General features: G+C 33.3%; 3 protein-coding genes across 3 annotated transcripts; 2 read left to right on the top strand and 1 right to left on the bottom strand.

The window, feature by feature from the left end:
• Positions 1-99: 99 nt before the first annotated feature.
• On the bottom strand, positions 100-5,426 carry LOC125823747 (reticulon-like protein B8). The gene is made up of 6 exons (XM_049503129.1): positions 5,305-5,426; positions 3,450-3,647; positions 3,189-3,369; positions 1,678-1,816; positions 1,029-1,098; positions 100-487 (listed from the first exon to the last, which is right to left on the bottom strand). The coding sequence occupies exons 2-6, from the start codon at positions 3,628-3,630 to the stop codon at positions 318-320; spliced, it is 741 nt and encodes a 246-aa protein (XP_049359086.1). The 5' UTR covers positions 3,631-3,647; positions 5,305-5,426; the 3' UTR covers positions 100-317.
• A 2,689-nt stretch (positions 5,427-8,115) lies between these two features.
• LOC125823567 (polygalacturonase-like) lies at positions 8,116-9,338 on the top strand. The gene is made up of 3 exons (XM_049502926.1): positions 8,116-8,511; positions 8,616-8,687; positions 9,054-9,338. The coding sequence occupies exons 1-3, from the start codon at positions 8,116-8,118 to the stop codon at positions 9,336-9,338; spliced, it is 753 nt and encodes a 250-aa protein (XP_049358883.1).
• A 3,713-nt stretch (positions 9,339-13,051) lies between these two features.
• LOC125823566 (polygalacturonase) lies at positions 13,052-16,399 on the top strand. Its single transcript, XM_049502925.1, has 4 exons — positions 13,052-13,195; positions 13,871-14,170; positions 14,632-15,147; positions 16,127-16,399. The coding sequence occupies exons 1-4, from the start codon at positions 13,067-13,069 to the stop codon at positions 16,397-16,399; spliced, it is 1,218 nt and encodes a 405-aa protein (XP_049358882.1). The 5' UTR covers positions 13,052-13,066.
• The last annotated feature ends 4,334 nt before the right edge of the window (positions 16,400-20,733 follow it).

Genomic DNA, 20,733 nt, shown 5'->3' with positions numbered 1-20,733 from the left:
CCAGGTAACTTTATCTACCAAGGGTAGAACAAGAAGAAATCACTTGAAACCAAATAGTTATCAACCCATTTCGTTGACCACTGGGACGTTCACATATACTTTCTGCAAAAACTCAATTTATTTTCAAATGCCAAACATCAATCGAAGTACATGCAACATTTACACAACGAGGTGACCTACGGTTCAATACCTCGTCGATTAATCCTAAGCATACATACAGCAATTTGTTGCCTAAGCACGAATACGAGTTTCATATTTGATCTCTGCATACAAGCTAATGTTTTTTCTCCACGAGATTACGTTCAATAATTGAAGATCTATTCAACCTTCTTTCCCCTGAAGCTGCCTCGCGGTAGTCTGCTGAGGACACCAGAATCCAGCTTCTTGTAATGGCCTTGAAGCTTATCGAGGGCACTGTAAACGAAACCATCAACTTCATCTTCATATCTTTCGTATAGCACTGGAAGAGTGTGAGCAGCGATGAAACCTTATAAACAGTCAAAATTCAAAGTATAGTCAAGACGACGTCTTTTAATATTTGTAATAAAAACAGCAAAACAACAACATACATCATGCTATCATGGAGATGCAATTTCATCTGTATAAGGCGATACCAGTTAGTTGGGATGAAGTTCTATTGCAACTTACATAAACCCCTTTTTGTGATCTTGCAATGTAAGAGCGGAATTTTTCTAATGATATGGTTGAACTTAATGTCTTTCTCCCTCTTCCATCGTCTTTGTGTCATACGATATTATCAAGGGTCCGCCTTGTATTTCCAACACTAATTAGTACTACTTTTCGTAGTCTTACACGTTCCAGATAACGAGTTTAAGGTGATATCATAGGATGCATCGAAATGCTGAGAAAATTAATTGCCTATTTGTATCTACAAGTGACGTTTATATTCGTATATTAGACAGCTTCATATCAGTATGAAATTGCTATCTGGGAAATGAAATGCTTTCCGGTTTGACACTCAAAGAAGGAAAGGTAGTATGCTATCATGGAAATGAGAAATCTCTTACCAATATATAGAACAGTCAAGAAGTTGCACCAGCTTCCTATCATACCAGCAGCCCACAAGCTCAGTATAACCTAAGACAAACCCGAATACATTAAAGAAAACGAAGAGCAAGAAATTTCAGGGAGACAGGCAACCCGCAACAGTCTTTTGTGAGGGGTGTGTGGGGGGGGGATGTCAAACAGCTGCAAGAAAATTTAGTGATCAGAGCATAGAATTTTCGCCTAACATATCAATCTTAGTCCAAAAATATCACTAGGGATCGTGAAAATAAGTTAGCAAGTATATAATATTGAACAAACAATGGCAGAAGTCTTGGGATCTCGGAATTGAGTTTAAAAGGGAAAACCTATCTCGATTAGCCTATGAAGGCAAACCTAACTCACTTGGCAACTATTGCCTGGTGGTCAATGATTGGACACAGTTCATACTTACGTGTTACGTCACAATTCACCTAGGGAAAAGATACAAATAAAAAGGTTACAACAGTCAAAGAAAGTCTGCAAGATTAATGCCCGCAAAAAAAAAGGTAACTTGGAATAGGACCACATAATTCAAATCAAATACTTCATACTTTCTATTATTTTACGGTAAGCATATCCTTTTGAATAGAATTGATGATATATATGTATGGTTAATGACTTTAAGCATACCACTATGAATTGTTTCAGATTACCGCCCAAGGCAGCATCTTGAAGGAAGCGCAAACCATGGTTTATTTCAGTGCCAATTCTCTTGGCAATATTGATGAAGAGGTCTTCAGGTAAGACAAGACGAGGAACCGTAGGAGACCTGTTGCCATAGAATGTAACTGCCATTAATTTGATTCAAGAATGTGATATAGCACACAAATTAGAACAACAAAGGACAGAAAGAGAACATTGCTTTAGAAAATATACAATCTCCACTACAGGTCAATGAGTCTTTTACGCCAGATAAATTCCAAATTAGGTATTACCAACTAGACCCATGACTCAGGCCAGTCCTACGTTAAACTTCACTCTGCCTTGATTCTAATTTGAGTTATATATTAAAGCACATCCCGAATGGAAAGAGATGAAAAAATCAAAAAGAAACAAAGTATGGTGTACCATGTTCAAATTGATGTTGGGAGGCACTTTTCTTTTTGGATAACTATGGTGTGCAGGCCAACTTGCACGCACCTTGACTAATTCCACGGGATACCCACTAGGTAACTCTGTCCACTAAGGCTAGTACAGATGAGAAGCAATCACCTTGTGTTTTTTGTCTTCATTGGGATTTGAACCTAAGACCTTATGGTTCTCAACCCACCTCATTAATCACTAGGCCACACCCTTGGGTGCGTTGGGAGTCACATTTAATAAGAGTACTTGGATATAATGTTTATAAAGTTCTACACCAATAAATAGAAAGGGATCTATTAGGTAGAAAATCGTTAGAGTATTAGCAACTAGCTGCTAAAAAATGGACAGTCTTTGGGAGACAGCATTCAACACTTATTTGTTCGCAACTTTTATTTTGATATCCTTAAATATTCAACACTTCTGAGTGTTAGGAGAAAAATAATGCGTAGTACTTTATAGTTTATAGCAATGACTTCTTATTTTGTGATACAATGTAAGCAGACCGCATTGTCATAGGCTTATAGCACCTGAAATATTATATAAATAACTCTGGTTACTTTTCTCCCTTAAAAGGATCATTGAAGAAAAACAAAAAAAGAATAACAGACATGGAGGAAATATCCTATATGTGAAAGAATGTGAATATTCAACCTAAACCTTAACTGAATGAGTTAAGTCACACGATATATTGTAGCTTTAAAATTAAAACCCAACGGAGACATTTATATGCAATGTGACAATGCCAGACATTATTATTACCTGTTTATTACCAACAACAACATACCCAATAAAATCCCACGAAGTGCAGTCTGGGGAGGGTAAAGTGTACGCAGACCTTACTCCTACCTCGTGGAGGTAGAGAGGCTATTTTCGAAAGACCCTCAGTTCAAGTGAAGCAAATCAAAGTAGTAATGAAAAGGAAAAATGGCAGTGAAGAAAACATGGAAACTAATAGGGACATAGTGTAGAACATAGAGGCAAGGAACAGTAACATCAACAAAATAGTGTGATCACCGAAATATAATAAACAACAGATGGTGACAGATAACAAAGGCTACCTGTTTATTACCCCAGAAGCATTTTTCAACAGAAACTGCGCGATCAGACCAAAGGACAGACCAAAGCACACGAGTGAAAGAAAATTGTAGTTAAGCCACTCGAATAGTACCCAGATGGCTGTAGCACTGATTAAAATGCCAGCTGAAATTTTCTTGTTTCTCCACAACATGCTATCAGCAGCTACAAATCCGAGGAAACGTATTCAGTATTGCTACAGAGCCATAATGAGATAAAGACGATAATGTATAAAACTACCGTACATTTGCCTCCACCCAAACAATGGTGGATTGGTTTTTGACGTCCAAATAGCCTACTGAATTGAGCACTAACAGAGCTTTCACTTTCCTCTTGAAAGAATGACGCAGCTTTATGTTTCAGGTCACCCTCAGAAATAGAGTCCATGATGTTCAAAAGATTCTCAGCTGTTATTCCTTCCGGCATTTTGTTCTTTCTTTTTTCTTTGGACACATAAGAAGCTAAGTCAGTATCAGAAGAATAACACACGACACAAAGTCATTACGGAAAGCTGCAAGATTTATGTAGACCAAATACTGGTAAATCATGTTGCTCGGACTCTCCAAAAATGTTGTCACACCCATGTTGGATCCTCCCAAAATGCAATACTTTGGAGGATCTAATGCACACTTGTCAATATTTTTGAAGAGTCCGGGCAACATCGTCAACAACCAAAGAAAATAAGTTTTTGGTAAGTAATAACTCAAAGTAGTAGAATATTGAACAAGAACACAAATCATATATTAGCATTACAAAATAAAAAGGTACCTCAGAAGAAATAATGGAGCAGATGTGGCACACAGTATTAAAGAACGGAGCAACCCGAAAAGGAAACTAAGAAGTTCGCAAAAAAAAACATGAACACACACATACAGCAAGGAGAGAAGCCTAAAAGTCATCAGAAAGTCCGTGTCTTCCAGTGAAGCAACAAGTCATACAAGATTAATCCCCAAACATGACACAGGAAATCTACTGATTGTATGAAATCACACGACTAGTCACATTCCAAAAGCACTTAACAATCAGTTTCTATTGCTTAGCTTAGGCAGCATGAATTCTTATTTGCTATGATAAATGATACTCTTCCGTCTAAAACCAAATGCGGAGAATCTGAAATGGTACTGATATAGATATCAATAGAACCAAAGACCTCATATGTACACTAAAATTTATCAAAAGGCGACGAGATAAAGAACGACAAATGCTTCAGAAACCAAAAAGAAACAATCATTCAGAAAGAACCAAAATCCCTAAAACCCAAAAAGGTAAAATATAGTGTACAACAACAACAACATACCCATTGTATTCCCACAAGTCAAGTGGGGTCTGGGGAGGGTACAGTGTACGCAGTCTTACCCTACCTCGTAGAGATAGAGAGTCTGTTTCCAAAAGACCCTCGGCTCAAGTAACACAACGTAAAGACAGTGTAAAGAAGAAAATCTTTTTTGTCAAGTTTATGCATTACTAAAAAGCTAAGATCTTTGCAGGAGAAAACCTGATAAACCTAAGTAGAAACAAGAACTTAAATTAGAAGATTTCTAGCAAAGGATTTCATCATTGAGTTCAAATAAAACTTCTAAGGTATACACACACAAATCACAGATATCAACCAAATTATCACTCAACCCCCATCCATGGTACGAACAACAACAGATAAGATAACTTTGTCCACCAAAGCTACAACAAATTGAAACAAATCACCTAGTATTTCGTCTCGGTTGGGATTTAAACCCGAGACCTCATGGTACTCAACCCAATTCATTAACCACTACCCCACACCCTAGGTTACAACCCCCAATCTACTTATATTGGTTCAATTTTCTTCATAACTTGAACCTTTTTTCTTAGGCAATTCTTAAGTAATCCTAGTTTTTCCTAGGGAACAGATCAAAAAGATCTAAGCTTTTTTGACTATCTAACATAATTAACCAATTTCCATTACAAAAGTTAAAACTTTTCAAAGAATCTTGAAGGTACCCCACTAATTATTTTTTCCACAATTTTCTTAACACACAAAATGTAAAGAACAAATCACAACACTAGAACCATAAAATCAAAAACCCAAAAGGGAAAATGAATGAGTAAATAAAAAAGACTAACCTTTATCAAGAATTATAAACCCAAAGTACTCAAAACTGGAGAAACTAACAAAGAAAATAAAAAATGTGTCTTTTTTAATCAAGAAGATATTATGTTCTTGGGTTTTTGGTCATTTTGAAATTTCTTCACCCACCCCTCAAACCCCGCACCCCACCCCCCACCCCCCACCCCCACTTGTAATTCTCGTAAGGTTAAAATAATAAAATACATATCAATTAATTATAATTATAATTTAATGATAAATTTGTATATATAACATTTATTGATTTGATATATATATATAAAATTTACTGATTTGATTAATTTATACCTATTTAATATAGACTCCCGGGAAGTATTCTATATCAAACTATATATTTCAAATATTTAAATTCAGACCTCTAATTAAAACCAAAAGAATATTAGACATGTGCTATGGTGGTTCTATACAATGGCGGAACCAAGTGGTATCAAAGGGTTCGTCTTGAATAAAAATTACATGGTATATATAAATTTTTATCTCTTTTTCTTTTAAAAAAGTATATTTGACATTTTTGAAACTCATAAACACAATATTAGAGATTGATTTAATGATTTAGAGGTTCAAAATTTATATAGGTCTCAAACATGATATTTTTATATCTCAAACATCCTTAATAGAAAATTCTGAATCCGTCAATATTGGTATAAATTTTTTAATTTCGACCACATACTCACATATTTCATTTCACAAAAGGAATTGAAGTGTGAATCACGTGGAATTATGGATATTTTATCCATAAGACCTTTGGAGGAAAAATCATTTTAATCTTGCCACGACTCAGTTCTCTTTCTTTTAAGTTTTATTTTATCCGTCTCATTTTAAATGTTATTTTAGCCCAAAATAAATATCACTTCTATGAATTTGAAGACCAAAATTGTCAATTTTAAAGAACTAATTCTCCTTAATATTTATCGGTTCTTTAAAAACATCTAATAAATAAAGAATAACTTATAAGTAAATTATACTTTATATTTATTATTATTCTTAATGAAAGTGAAAAAAAAAACTGAAACGACAGTTAAAATGAGATCGAGGGAGTAGCTCACAATATTAAAGAATGGAGTAACCAAAAAATGAGGTCGGAGAACCTTTTGTTTCAATAGGAAAAACTCTTATTCTAGTGTATATATATCCTTTCCAGTGTCAATTCAAATTAATTAAACGACTTCAACAAAAAAAGCACACATATATATAAATTCCAATCAATATGTCACCTCAATGCCCTATTATAAGCACTTTTCGTGTAGTTTTAACTTATATATATTTTTTCTTTAATTTGTAGAAAAAAATAGACCAAGTTAAAACAAAAAAAAAAGATGTGCCGTGTAGAACTTATTATTTCCAATTTCTTCTCCGCAACTCAATCAATGGTTTAAAATAGGTGGAAAGTTTCAATCGTGCCAAAAAAAAATTACACTATAAGTAGGCTTCAACATTCATAATACAAATTCATAGAAGACATTGAAGTATATATACCACCCCAAAAACTAAAAAACAAAAAAAAAAGTTGGAGGGGTTTTAAAAGATGGATTTGAAATTCAAGTTGGTTCATATTGCATTAGGTGTGTTACTTCTAGCACAAATTGGTGAATCTCAAAATGCTAACTTTTGATATAACAAAATATGGTGCCAATGCCAATGCTGATATTAGTGAGGTAAGTCATGCATTTTTAAATACTTTCACTCAAGTGAAAACATGTATCGCACCGAAGGGTGTGACCTAGATAGGGGCAGAGCTAGATGGATATAATAAGGCGGTTCAATTGAATTTCTTTCATCCAAAAATCATAAGAGATGAAAATTAATTCATTTGCATACACATGAATAGTTGAATAAAAGATTCTAGTGGAAATGCAAAGGGGTTCAAGATTTGTTGAAATTCTTAACTTCGTCATTGTTGTGTTTAGTGGAAAATGGAGTTAAAAACATAGAACACGTCTGAATTTACATTCAAATTACAATAGAAATATGGAGTTATACCTTTGCTACAAAGTATTTTAATCCTTAAAGTGAGAACTGTAATTTCTGACGCGAATCTGGATAAGTCGAGCCATATTGGGCATTAGGTTAGGAAATCAAAAAGAAAAAAAATATTAGATATTTTCTTCTTATTTGTCTAAATCTTGAAGAACATAGTTACTCTTGTATTACTGATGAAATGTAACATATGCATGTGAAATAATCAAAATGCGTACAAGCTGATCGTACACCACTTGTCATTGAAACAAAACCAAAAGACCAAAAAAAGCACATTATATATATCTTCAAAACTAATTGCAATTCTTTTTCTACTTTGTTATTGTTTAGGCTGTGGGCAAAGCTTTTAAAGAGGCATGTCAATCAACAAGCCCAAGCACCATTGTGATCCCAAAGGGAGCATTCCAAATGAACCAAGTGAAACTAGAAGGCCCGTGAAAAGGACCTATTGAACTTCAAATCCAAGCCACTTTGAAAGCTCTTTCAGACCCAAGCCAAATCAAGACTGGTGAATGGTTAACAATCAACAAACTTGATTTCTTCACAATATTTGGTGGTGGAATACTTGATGGTCAAGGTAAAGCTGTATGGGAATGCAGAGAGTCCAAAAAGTGCACCAAGCTTTCCAATGTAAGTCATAAGACGTTTCTGTTTGGTCAAACTTTCAAAATCTGCTGACTCTGATAAATGTACTTTTTTTCTTTCTTATATTTGCATATGGTGTAGAATTTGAGCTTCAACTCCCTCACAAATTCCATAATCAAGGGCATAACAACATTGGACAACAAATCATTCCACGTTAACGTGAACCAATGCAAGAATTAACGTTTCTCCAGTTCAACGTCAGTGCTCCAGCTAGTAGCCCCAACACTAATGGCATCCACATCTCAAGATCAAGCTCCGTGAATGTGACAGACTCTAACTTTGCTACTGGTGATGATTGTATCTCCATTGGCGATGAAACAGAACAACTTTACATCACTAAAGTCACTTGTGGACCTGGTCATGGTATTAGTGTTGGTAGCCTTGGTGGCAACCTTGATGAAAAGCCAGTTATTGGTGTGTTTGTTAAGAATTGCTTTTTCATTAGCACTGATAATGGTGTTAGGATTAAAATATGGCCTGCTTCTCATCCTGGTGTTGTCTCTGACATACATTTTGAAGATATCATTGTGCAAAATGTTAGCAACCCTGTTATCATTGATCAAGTTTATTGCCCAAGTGGCAAATGCAACAAAGATATAAGTATCACGTTTTCATGTCTTTCATCGTTCTTTTTTTTGTCATGCATAGATGTTGCACATGGTATTAGAGTCAGGCCCATCCTGATTTGTTGTTCACTGATATTGGGCCCCCATTTAGAAGTGTTCACTCTCCAGTTGAGGTTTGGGCGTGCGGGGAGTGTTATTAAGTTCCACATCGGTAGAGGGATGAAAATTTGGTCTCCTTATATGAACTTGGACAAACCTCCCCTCAAGAGCTAGCTTTTGAGGTTGAGTTAGGCCCAAGTGTCATATCTTTACAGCACCAAAAATAGATAACCTCATAATAGAAAGTGTTTTATCCTAGTTATCTGATCTCCCTCACATTGAATCTATTGTCCACAATCTTACTTACCTTTACAAAAGGCGATTTCCATCCCTTGTATGGTGACTTCCTAGTCATACATACCAACAACGACTTTGAATTTCTATCGTTACGCTAAACTTTCATGCATCCAACTTATCATTCTTTATCGTGTCTTTTGCAGTTGCCTTCACAAGTGAAGATTAGCAAGGTGACATTCCTAAACATAAAGGGTACATCAAGAACTCAAAGTGTAGTATCACTACTTTGTAGCAAAGGCTCACCATGTGAAGGTGTTGAAGTTGGAGACATTGACATTTCATATAGTGGTAAAGAAGGACCAGCAAAATCAAGTTGTGAAAATATTAAGCCAAATTTTAAGGGAAAACAGAGTCCAGCTGTTTGCTCTGCCTTTGCTTTTTCCCCTGCTTCTGCTCCCGCTGCTCCTACTCCTTCTTTGTCTTCTTAATTGATTTTATTTTTGAGTTCTATTGTAAGTTCAAGTTTTTTTTTTTTTTTCATATGATCGTTGAACTTACAATTTTTTCTTCGAAAAATGGTTAAAAATACCCTCAAACTATCCGAAATAGCTCATATTTATCCCTAAACTATATTTCGGCTTAAAACTACCATTTCCGTCAAACTATTAGGTCAAAAGTGCCCTTCTTATTAACGGAAGTTGTTAAATGCCATGTGGATGCCAGCACGCCAATAGGATTCCACTGCTTCATAGACTAAAAGGAAAAGGGTCAAAAATACCCTCAAACTATTTGAAATAGCTCATATTTACCCTTAAACTATATTTCGGCTCAAAGCTACCATTTTCGTCAAACTATTAGGTCAAAAGTGCCCTTCTTATTAACGGAAGTTGTTAAATGCCATGTGAATTCCATGTAGATGCCACATTGCACGCCAATAGGGTTCCACTGCCACATAGACTAAATCACTAAATTTTGATTACTTTTTTCCCCTCATTTCATTATTTTCCGGAAACAAGTTCACCAATCCTCCTTCATTTCGCAGCTAGGGTTTCACAGTTTTCTTCGTCGTTGGATTTTAAAGTGGATATTCGTGGTTGTAGGTTAGTAAATCTTTTTTCTTATTTTATTATGTTTACAACCACGAATATCCACTTTGAAACCCAGCTCCGAAGAAAGCTATGAAACCCTAGCCACGAAATGAGGGAAAAGTTGTGAAATCCTAACTATCATGCTTTGAAATCACAAACATACTGAAATAAGAAATTTTTTTTACTAACCTACAACTACGAATATCCACTTTGAAACTCAGCCCCGAGGAAAGTTATGAAACCCTAGCCACGAAATGAGGGGAAAGTTGTGAAATCATAACTATCATGCTTTGAAATCGTAAACATAATAAAATAAGAAAAAAGATTTACTAACCTACAACCACAAATATCCACTTTGAAACCCAGCCACGAAGAAAACTGTGAAACCCTAGCTGCGAAATGAGGGAAAAGGGGTGAAATCGTTTATGGAAAATAATGAATGAGGGGGGGGGGGGAGAGTAATTAGGATTTAGGAATTTAGTCTATGTGGCAATGGAACCCTATTGGCATGCAATGTGGCATCCACATGACATTTAACAACTTCCGTCAATAAGAAGGGTACTTTTGATCCAATAGTTTGATGGGAAGGGTAGTTTTGAGTCGAAATATAGTTTAAGGGTAAATATGAGTTATTTCGAATAGTTTAATGATATTTTTGACCCTTTTCCGTTTAGTCTATGTGGCAGTGAAACCCTATTGGCGTGCAATGTGGCATCCACATGGCATCCATGTGGCATTTAGCAACTTCTGTTATTAAGAAGGACACTTTTGACCCAATAGTTTGACGGGAAGGGTAGTTTTGAGTCGAAATATAGTTTAAGGGTAAATATGATCTATTTCGGATAATTTAAGAGTATTTTTGACCCTTTTCCGTTTTTTCTTACTCAATTTACTAAATCAATTTTGTAAGTATCATTTAAATCTATAAATTTATGATTTGAGAATGAATTTGAGTGGTTGGCTAACAAGTACTTTGAACCAAATCAAGGAGAAAGAACTCGTTGCGATACTAGAGCCTTTTAACGGAAATGACATTTCAGTTAACAAATAATAGGATGAATGAACCGATAAAAATGAGCCAAACTTTTAACGGATTGCATAGATGAGTCTTTTTTCATAATTCGATAACATGTTTAAAGCCTTTTCCGTTTATAATAAAAGTACAACATCATGTAAAAATGAATGACAACAAATATACAGGTTCAAATCTTGTATAGGTGTGTGTGTATATATATATATATATATAGGTTTAGAATTAAAGTTGAAATTAACCACGTTTGTCCCTTTTTAATTATTATCTTTTAATATAATTTAGTTTATATTTTATGTTTGGACATCTATTGATCTATTTTTAAGTATTGTATTTTAAGTTTTAGTTTTGATTTATATTAGATATATTTGAGAGATTCAATATTATTATTTCTTCTTGTATATTTATATTTTTTTCAACATGCAAAATATAACTTTGATTATATTATTGATTATTGACATGACCGAAAAAACGAATTGAAAAACGCCAAACTAAATCAAATTTATTTGAGTTTGGATTGGATTATACTTTTTCAAAATAAAAAATCGGAACAAATAATACTAACCTAAATCGAAAAATCGAATGCACACTCCTAAATCTATAAAAATTTCAAGTGTTAGAACTTTGAGTGTTAATTATGTTATCGCTTCCATTATCCTGGGTCTAAAGCAAAAAAATTATTATTTTTAAGCATAATGTGTAATATATATTTTATACATATATTATTTCAATTAATTTTTATAAAATAAAAAACCTTCCTAATTATTCGGTACAATTATAAATTTATATAAAAAATATCAATTTTATTTGATACAGTTCAATTCGATCAGTTAAATCATTTTTAAAAAAACAGTTGACCCCCCTACCATCCCAACAAGTCCCAAATAGGTATATAATAAAACCAACCCAAAGTTTCAATACACATTGTTGACATAAAATCGACAGAGGCTTAGAAATACTCTAATTTTTATTTTTTTTGGTAAGATTATTATTTGTATAACTTCCACAATAATGTTTGTATTTTTAAAAAAATTGAAGGATATTCTTAAAAAGAAATACAAAAGTGAAGATGTAGACTTAAATAAAACTCTAGACTACTAGAATTTTCCAAACAAGAAGAAGTTCAAGGACAATTGTTATAACTGTGGAAAAAATGGACATAAGTTTATAGACTGTCGTGTCTCAAAGGAGGACAAGAAATCCAAATATCTCACAAAGACTTAACGAGATTGACTTGTGTGATATGCGCTCTGAATGCAACTTACTAGGAAATTTCAAGAAATAGTTATTTCATATTCCCAAAATAATACGCAAAAAATTAATTTTTATTGCAATTCTAAATCAAGTAAAACGGGAAAGTGGAGAATCGTAGTATCTTAGTTGGTTACATGAACTCTCATGCACTTAGTTGGTGAGAGTTTGATTCCCCATCATATTATCCCCTCTCTGTTCCCCTATCCCTACCCCTATTCAGTGGTGGAGTCAAATTTCGACCAACGTGTGTCAAAACATGAAGAAGTCAAATCACTTAGAAGCTAAAGAGTGTTATATATATATATATATATATATATATATATATATATATATATATTTATATAACAATGTAGTTTTTCGACGAAGGGGTGTGTGACTCCGCCACTGCCCCTATCTCTACACTTATGGCAGATCCAAGATTTTCACTAAGGGAGTTCGGAAAAACAAAAATATATGTGAGGAATTTGAACTTGATCACCTCAACCACTAAATCGACCAAGACCTTCAAAATCTTTATACATACATAAAATTTTAAAAATATCTTATATATATCATGTAATTTTTTATCGAAAATGTTCAAGAACCCCTCGCTACCCTCTAAATCCGCTCTTGTCCTACCCCCAATTTTTTTTTTAAAAATAGACCATGTACAACTAATTTCCAACTTCTTCTCCGCAACTCAATCTATGGTTTAAAATAGGTGGAATGTTTCAATTGTGCCAATTTTTTTACACTATAAAAAGGCTTCAACATTCACTTTACAAATTCATAAATTGAAGTATATACTACCCCAAAAAACTTCAAAAAAAAAAAAAAAAAAAAAAAAAAACCTCAAAAAAAAAAAATGGATATGAAATTAAAGTTGGTTTATTTTGGGTTGGGTGTGTTATTTCTAGCACATCTTGGAGAATCTCAAAATGCAACTTTTGATATAACTAAATATGGTGCCAATGCCAATGCTGACATTAGTGAGGTAAGTCATGCATTTTTTTTCTCTCATTATTTTGTTGATTTCAACCTACTATATACCTACTTAAAAAAAAAAAACCATTTTGTTTTTAAATGATGAATAAAATAAGTACGTTATTACACCGAAGGATGTGGCCTAGCCAAGGGCGGAGTTACGTGTACGAAAACAGATTTAGTTGAATATCATTCATTTGAAAATTATAATGCATAAATAAGACAAAACTGATTATAAATCGTTGAATGTCAGTTACATATATAAAAAGAAGATAGTGTAGTTGCAAACGGAATTCAAAATTTTCTTTAGGTCATAGGTTCAAATCTCAAATGTAATATTTTTTGAACCCCTTTATTAATTTATTTGACTCGGTCACGATCAAAGTCTAGTGATTATGAAGTGAATTAAAATCATGTAAGATTAAGTTTACAATCAAATTACAGAATTTATATGCCTAAGTCTTGAATGACAGAGTTATTCAACATCTGTACTGGTGAAATATAGCATGCAAATGTTATATGACATAATCAAATTACACACAAGTTGATCAACACCACATCAATATAAGAAGAAAAAACAAAGCTAGCACCTTACAATATCTTCAAAACTAACTATACAATATATTCTATCTTCATCTTTTTTTCATTTTTTGGTGATGAAATTTTTTATTATTATAATGTTTAGGCTGTGGGGAAAGCTTTTAAAGAGGCATGTGCATCAACAAGTCCAAGTACAATAGTGATCCCAAAAGGAACATTCCAAATGAACCAAGTGAAATTAGAAGGACCATGCAAAGGCCCTATTGAACTTCAAATTCAAGCCATTTTGAAAGCTCCTTCAGACCCTAATGCAATCAAGGTTGGTGAATGGTTAACAGTCAACAAACTTGATTTCTTCACAATGTCTGGTGGTGGAACACTTGATGGTCAAGGTAAAGCTGCATGGGAATGCAAACAGTCCAAAAAGTGCACCAAGCTTCCCAATGTAAGTCCAGATGTTTCTGTTTGATCAAACTTTCAAAATCTATTTCATCTGATCGGAAAAAAAACATTTGAAAAGAGTAACAGTTTCTATTTGACTACTTTTTTTCTGAAAATCTTTTTTACTTTACTCAGAAATCAGCGTTTGACCATGAAAATTCTGAATACAACTAGAATTTTTTCGTTTTCAAATTTACCCTAAACCTTTTATTTTATAAAAATAAACTCATTTAATTATATACATGTTTCTTTTTAAAGAAAAAGTACAGTCAAACAATCAAATATTATTAATTAATTTGCAAAGAGTATGCAGCTTGTATATGAGATATAATCAATGACATTATGCGACTATCTCTACTTTGACATATTACTCTTTTATAGCAGATTTGATTAATTAGTCAAAAAATATTTTCACGATCAAACACGCACTAACTAACTCTATTTGTTTTTTTTTTTTGGGTGTAGAATTTGAGCTTCAACTCCCTCACAAATTCCATAATCAAGGACATAACAACATTGGATAGCAAATCATTCCATGTGAATGTTAACCAATGCAAGAACTTAACTTTCATTAACTTCAACGTCAGTGCTCCGGCTAATAGCCCGAACACTGATGGGATCCACGTGGCGAGAGCAAGCTCTGTGAATATCACAGAGTCTGCTTTCTCCACGGGAGATGATTGCATCTCCATTGGCGATGAAACGGAACAACTTTACATCACTAAAGTCACTTGTGGACCTGGTCATGGTATTAGTGTTGGTAGCCTTGGTGGAAATCCTGGTGAAAAGCCAGTTGTTGGTGTTTTTGTTAAAAATTGCACTTTTACTAGCACTGATAATGGTGTTAGGATCAAGACATGGCCTGCTTCTCATCCTGGTGTTGTATCTGATATACATTTTGAAGATATCATTGTGCAAAATGTTAGCAATCCTATTGTCATTGATCAAGTTTATTGTCCAAGTGGAAAATGCAACAAAGATGTAAGTATATATCGCTCGATCGTACATACGTACGTGCACTTTTATAATTATTAGTAGTTCAGATGGTTGAGATCTTTACATTCTTTTAAGTATCGCTCCATCGCATACTAAGTGTTTTACATGGATACTTTTACAAAAATAACCACTTTTTGTTGGGCATAATACATAAATATACCATTTAACTTAGCCTCATTTACATGTATGCCCTCCAACTTTTAGTGTGCACAAATAGGATCTTAAACTTGTACAAAGTTGAACAAATAGACACATGAGTCCTACATATCACAGTACACGGAGGACACCACGTAGGACACAAATTTCCATATAGGATGCCATGTAGGACGTTTGTGTCTATTTATTCAATTTTATACAAGTTTAAGTATCTACTTGTGGACACCCAAAGTTGGAGGGCATAAATGTGAAATGAGGCCAAGTTAAAGGGCATATTTATGTATTAGACCGTTTTTGTTGCTTTGTATTTAAAAACTAGCCAATTTGAAAACTTCTTAAAAATTAGACCATTGGCCTAAAGTTTTTAAAATGTGGCCCAATGAATCACATTGAATCTATTGTGCATGGTTTTACTTGCATTTTATTACAAAAGGACTATATTTCCATGGGTTTCGTCCTGGTCTTCTAGTCACATATCGATAAGTTTTTTTTTATCATTACACTAAGGTTTTCTTCTTCTTTTTTTCTTATCACCGTATGATAAATAGAGTTGACCACTTTATCTAGCTAATTTTCAAAAAATAACCACTTTTATCTCGCCCTATATTTAAGAGTTAAATCACTTTCCAACATCAGATCACCGATTTCAAAAGTTGCCCCACCCACTCACCCACTATGCACATACGCACGCCAAATCTATTATGCACAATCTTAATTACTTATACATCCTGATCACACGTATAACAATAATTTTTATACATCGATATTTCACGATCCTAATCTAATATTTTTTTATTTTTTTTTGTAGTTGCCTTCACAAGTGAAGATTAGCAAGGTGTCTATCCAAAACATAAAAGGTACATCAAGAACTCAAAATGCAGTCACACTACTTTGTAGCAAAGGCTCACCATGTGAAGGTGTTGAAGTTGGAGACATTGACATCTCATATAGTGGTAAAGAAGGACCAGCAAAATCAAGTTGTGAAAATATTAAGCCAAATTTTAAGGGCAAACAAATTCCAGCTGTTTGTTCAGCTGCTGCTGATGCTCCTGCTCCTGCCGCGGCCGCCGCGGCTTCTTAAATTAATAATTGTAAAAAATAAAAAATAAAATTACGATTTTGAATAAAGAAAAATCTCGATGTTTGAGAAAAATAAAAAATAAAAAATAAAAAATAAAATTACGATTTTGAATAAAGAAAAATCTCGATGTTTGAGATTTTATCGTAAGTTTGATTGATTAATTTCATGTATGATCATCGATTTTTTTTATAGATAAAATGTTTGTTTGTTTTTGTTTATTGTTGAGAGATGTATTGTTAGTCGGCCCAAATCAAAATTATCCAAACAATTGTTGGATTAGCTGAATTGAAATGGTAAATTTCGTATGTTTACGCACTTTTGAAATATGTATAACTTAATAAATCCCACAACACATAAATTACATTTTATTTCTACTTTTTTCTATTTTACAAAAAATTCTTCAAATATCAGTTATCCAGATACATAAATTTTATCCGGATACATTATACAATCAATTTGTTGATATTAAAAATGAAATTAAATATAAAATTAAAACAGTTTTCCAAATCATGCAAATCAAATTGATGTCAATCTCTCCCAAATAACAGCTCCAAACAATTCAAATTTCAAATTTTCTTCTCTCAAATTCTATCCCAAATTGAAACAGATTAAAAAAAGTCAATAATTTTATATAGTTATGAACCATATACAAACAAAACTATGAATATGATAAAACTGGTTTATTTATAAAACAATGTTGCAGATACTTAACAACATGCTATACATCACAACATCTGATACATTACTATGAATATGATACAAACTGATTTTGTTATAAAATATTAGTGTTTATGTATCAACAGTAATATTTGATAGTGTCTACCGATACATAGCCTTCTACTAGTTGAATAAGACTGGTGTATGTGTCGGTAGTAAAAGATAATGAAATTTGTAATATTTGTGTATCCAATACATAACTATGAACATGATACATACTAATTTGTGTTTCAATAAATTGGGTTATGTACTAATATGTGAAAAGGATATATTGTACATGATAAAATTGTAAAGTATCATAAAGGTGAAACAAACAAATTATACATTAATTTAAGAATCAAAAGCAACTAGAAAATTAAAAGATCTGAACCCATATGTATCAGAAAAAATGAACAAAAAATCGGAAAAAAAGTCAACAATCTGATTTGCTGAAAGCAAAAAAACAATGATGAAGAAATCCTTCTACACTTTCTCTTTTTCTCTACATCAACTCCCGCAACTTTTTATTTCACTTTCAACAATAGCATCACCCATGGATCTAGACCCAAAGCCCTTATTGGAGCCACCAAAAACTCAACCTTTTCCTCCTTTTTTTGGGCATTTTTTTCACAATCGATTTTGAAGTTGAAGATGCATCATTCGATTAAATTAGTAGATGAAAAAGCTAAAAAAAAAAAGTCGACTACCTGATGAAGTAGAAAGAAAAAAACAGATAAAGAAGAAGATGAAGAATAACTATCTCTTCAATAACTTGCAATTGATAAATCAGAAAGAGAAAAAAATTGAAATTCAAAAATATAGTGATGGAGATAATTGATGATATGTGATTTTAGGCGTGAATAAAGGGAAAAAAAACTTGAGGTGATGTATCCGAAAAAGTGAGAGAAATTATGGGGAAAAAATGATTTTTCTAATTTTTGGAAATGGTAGGGAATAATAGAAAATATGGTAGAAAAGGATATGTTGTTAGGTAATTAATCCTTGAAATATTCACCTTAGCCTTTTTTGCATCTTTACTTCTTTATATTCTAAAGGCAGAAGGGTCTGGTGGACCCTTGTACTTGTATCTGTTTGTATTGTGAACCCTTATACTTACCCTTTTGTCATCTGGACCCCTGAACCCATCCAAACCCCAACATTTTAAACACTTTTTTTGATGTGGTATGGAGCGTGTTGCACAAACACGTACACGTTGGCCAAAAAGAAAAAAAAAGTAATCCACGTATGATATTATATTCCATGTGGCAAATGACTCACCTTAAACTAAGAATAGTCCTAACTCCGGCGAAATTTTTCAAACCTTCACGACTTTTACTCTTCTCCTCTTCTCTTTTCCTCTCCGCGACGTTCATCTGTGATTTTCCAAACCTTCGCTCAGTTGAAGATCAGTTCCACTCTAATTTTCGTTGTAAGTTCTTGCCTTTTGCGTTAGTTCTGATCTTTTTCATTTCCTCGTGCGTATCTGTTTGATTTTAGGGTCGATTGTCATTCGATTTTCTGAAATTTTTTGGGGATTTTAGTTTGGTTTGGATGTAATATTATTGTAATATGTTTTCTTAGTTGATGTATGACTTTGAGTGACTTCAATGGCATATTTCGTGAATTCGAGTAGATTCTAGGGTTTATTCGTAAAATCTCAAATTTCGACTAAAATTAATATTTTATTTCTGGTCAATTGTCTTGGGTATTGATAGTGTTAATGGAGCATTATTACAACAATTACAGTCATGGTAAGTTAATGGCTTTAACTGTTACAACAATTCATTATTTCCTTAAAAAAATTAGGGATTTTTGTGTTACAGTCATGGTAAGTTTATGGTTTAACTGTAGTTATTTTTTTTTTACTTTACAGGCATCGTAAGGTAATGGCTTTAACTATAGTGACACTTCAATTTCACTATGGGGGTTGTTTTGTATCTAATCCTACTTTAAGGTATGTCAATAGAATCAGTAGTGTTGAAAAGATTAATATAGATGTAGATGAGTTGCATATTATGTTGTTTCATAAAATAGCAATGGAATTGGGTGTTGAAAATGTTGAGACATTTGGATGTAGAGTCAACAAGAAGGGTACTTTTTACATGTTAAATACTGATTCTGATGTTTTAAATTTTCTGAATGGTTTGAATGGTGTTGATTTTGTTGATGTATATGTTGTACATCCCATTAGTATACTTTTAGTTGTAGAGGAGATACTTGTATTGCCTGCACTAATGCTGATATGTCCTCATCTCCACAACAAGATAATGCTGATGTGTCCTCCTCCCCACAAATAGATAGGGCTGATATGTCTTCATCTCAACCATTTGATGAAAATGAAAATAGGGATTTAAACCAAAATCAACCCTCTTTAGTTGAAGAGCAGTCCCCTTTAGTTGAAGAACAAGCCCCTGCCCTTAGAGTTGAAGAACATTCTGATTCTGATTCACTCTATGATACTGATGAAAATAGTGATGATTTGAGTGATTTGGATGAGGAGTTGCTTCAAGCTAGGCAGTCTAATATTCAAGAACAAGTTAAAGAAAAGACTGCTAGAGTAAATCTAGATGAGATACCATCTGGTCCTATAGGTATAGATGCTGGTTTTGAAGACATTTATAAGGAGAAGAGGGGGAGATTTGGAGGCAATTTGGGTGGTGATGACCCTTATTTTGATAGCTCAGATCCTGGTAGTGACATTAGTGAAGATGAAGGGGATCCTGTTGAGAATGATGAAGTGGTAGATCCAGCACCTAGGAAGGAAAGTACAAAGATCTACTTTGATCCAACTGCTAAAAAGGTTTTATTTCAATTGTATATGGTATTTTTGAATCACATAGAGTTCAGGGAGGCACTGCAAACTTACTCTATTCAGAAGGGTGTTAATATTAAGTTGAAACCTAATGAGAAGGAAAAGATAAAGGCAAAGTGTAATAAAAAAGGTTGTCCTTGGCATATTCTTGGAAGTATTGATGGTAACACTAGAAATTTCAGTGTTAAAACATATTTTCCTGTCCATAAGTGTTTTAAAAGAACAAGAAACAAACTGTGTACCCCCATTTGGATTAGTAAACATTACAAGGAGAGGATTATGAGTGAGCCTACCATCAAACTACATCAGATTCAGTCTTTGATACAAAAGCAATATGGTTTGTATGTTAGTAAGACAAGTTGTAGAAAGGCAAAACTGAGAGTTATGAATGAACATATAGGAGATTTCAGAGAGGAGTTTGCTAGGTTGTATGATTATGCTGAGCAATTAAAAACCACAAATCCTGGAACTACTGTATCTATTAGGACATCCAAGAACACAATTTCAGGAAAAAAGGTGTTTATGAGCATCTATATTTGTCTTGGTTCCTTAAAAATTGGATGGAAAGAAGGGTGTAGAAGGATTATTGGTTTAGATGGTGCATTTCTTAAAAGTGTATGTAAAGGTGAATTGTTATCTTGCATTTCCAAAGATGGAAATAATCAGATGTACCCTATAGCATAAGCAGTAGTTGATAAAGAAACCAAAGACACATAGTCTTGGTTTCTCAAGTGCATCAAACATGATTTAGAGCTTACAGAAGGTGAAGGACTAACAATGATGTCTGATATGCAAAAGGTATTACTATATTATTTGTTAAATTTAT

Source organism: Solanum verrucosum, unplaced genomic scaffold (genome assembly GCF_900185275.1).
Source record: "Solanum verrucosum unplaced genomic scaffold, falcon-dt-bn FXZP01000093.1, whole genome shotgun sequence".
Classification (NCBI taxonomy): Eukaryota; Viridiplantae; Streptophyta; class Magnoliopsida; order Solanales; family Solanaceae; genus Solanum; species Solanum verrucosum.
This window is presented reverse-complemented; position numbering and strand designations above follow the sequence as displayed.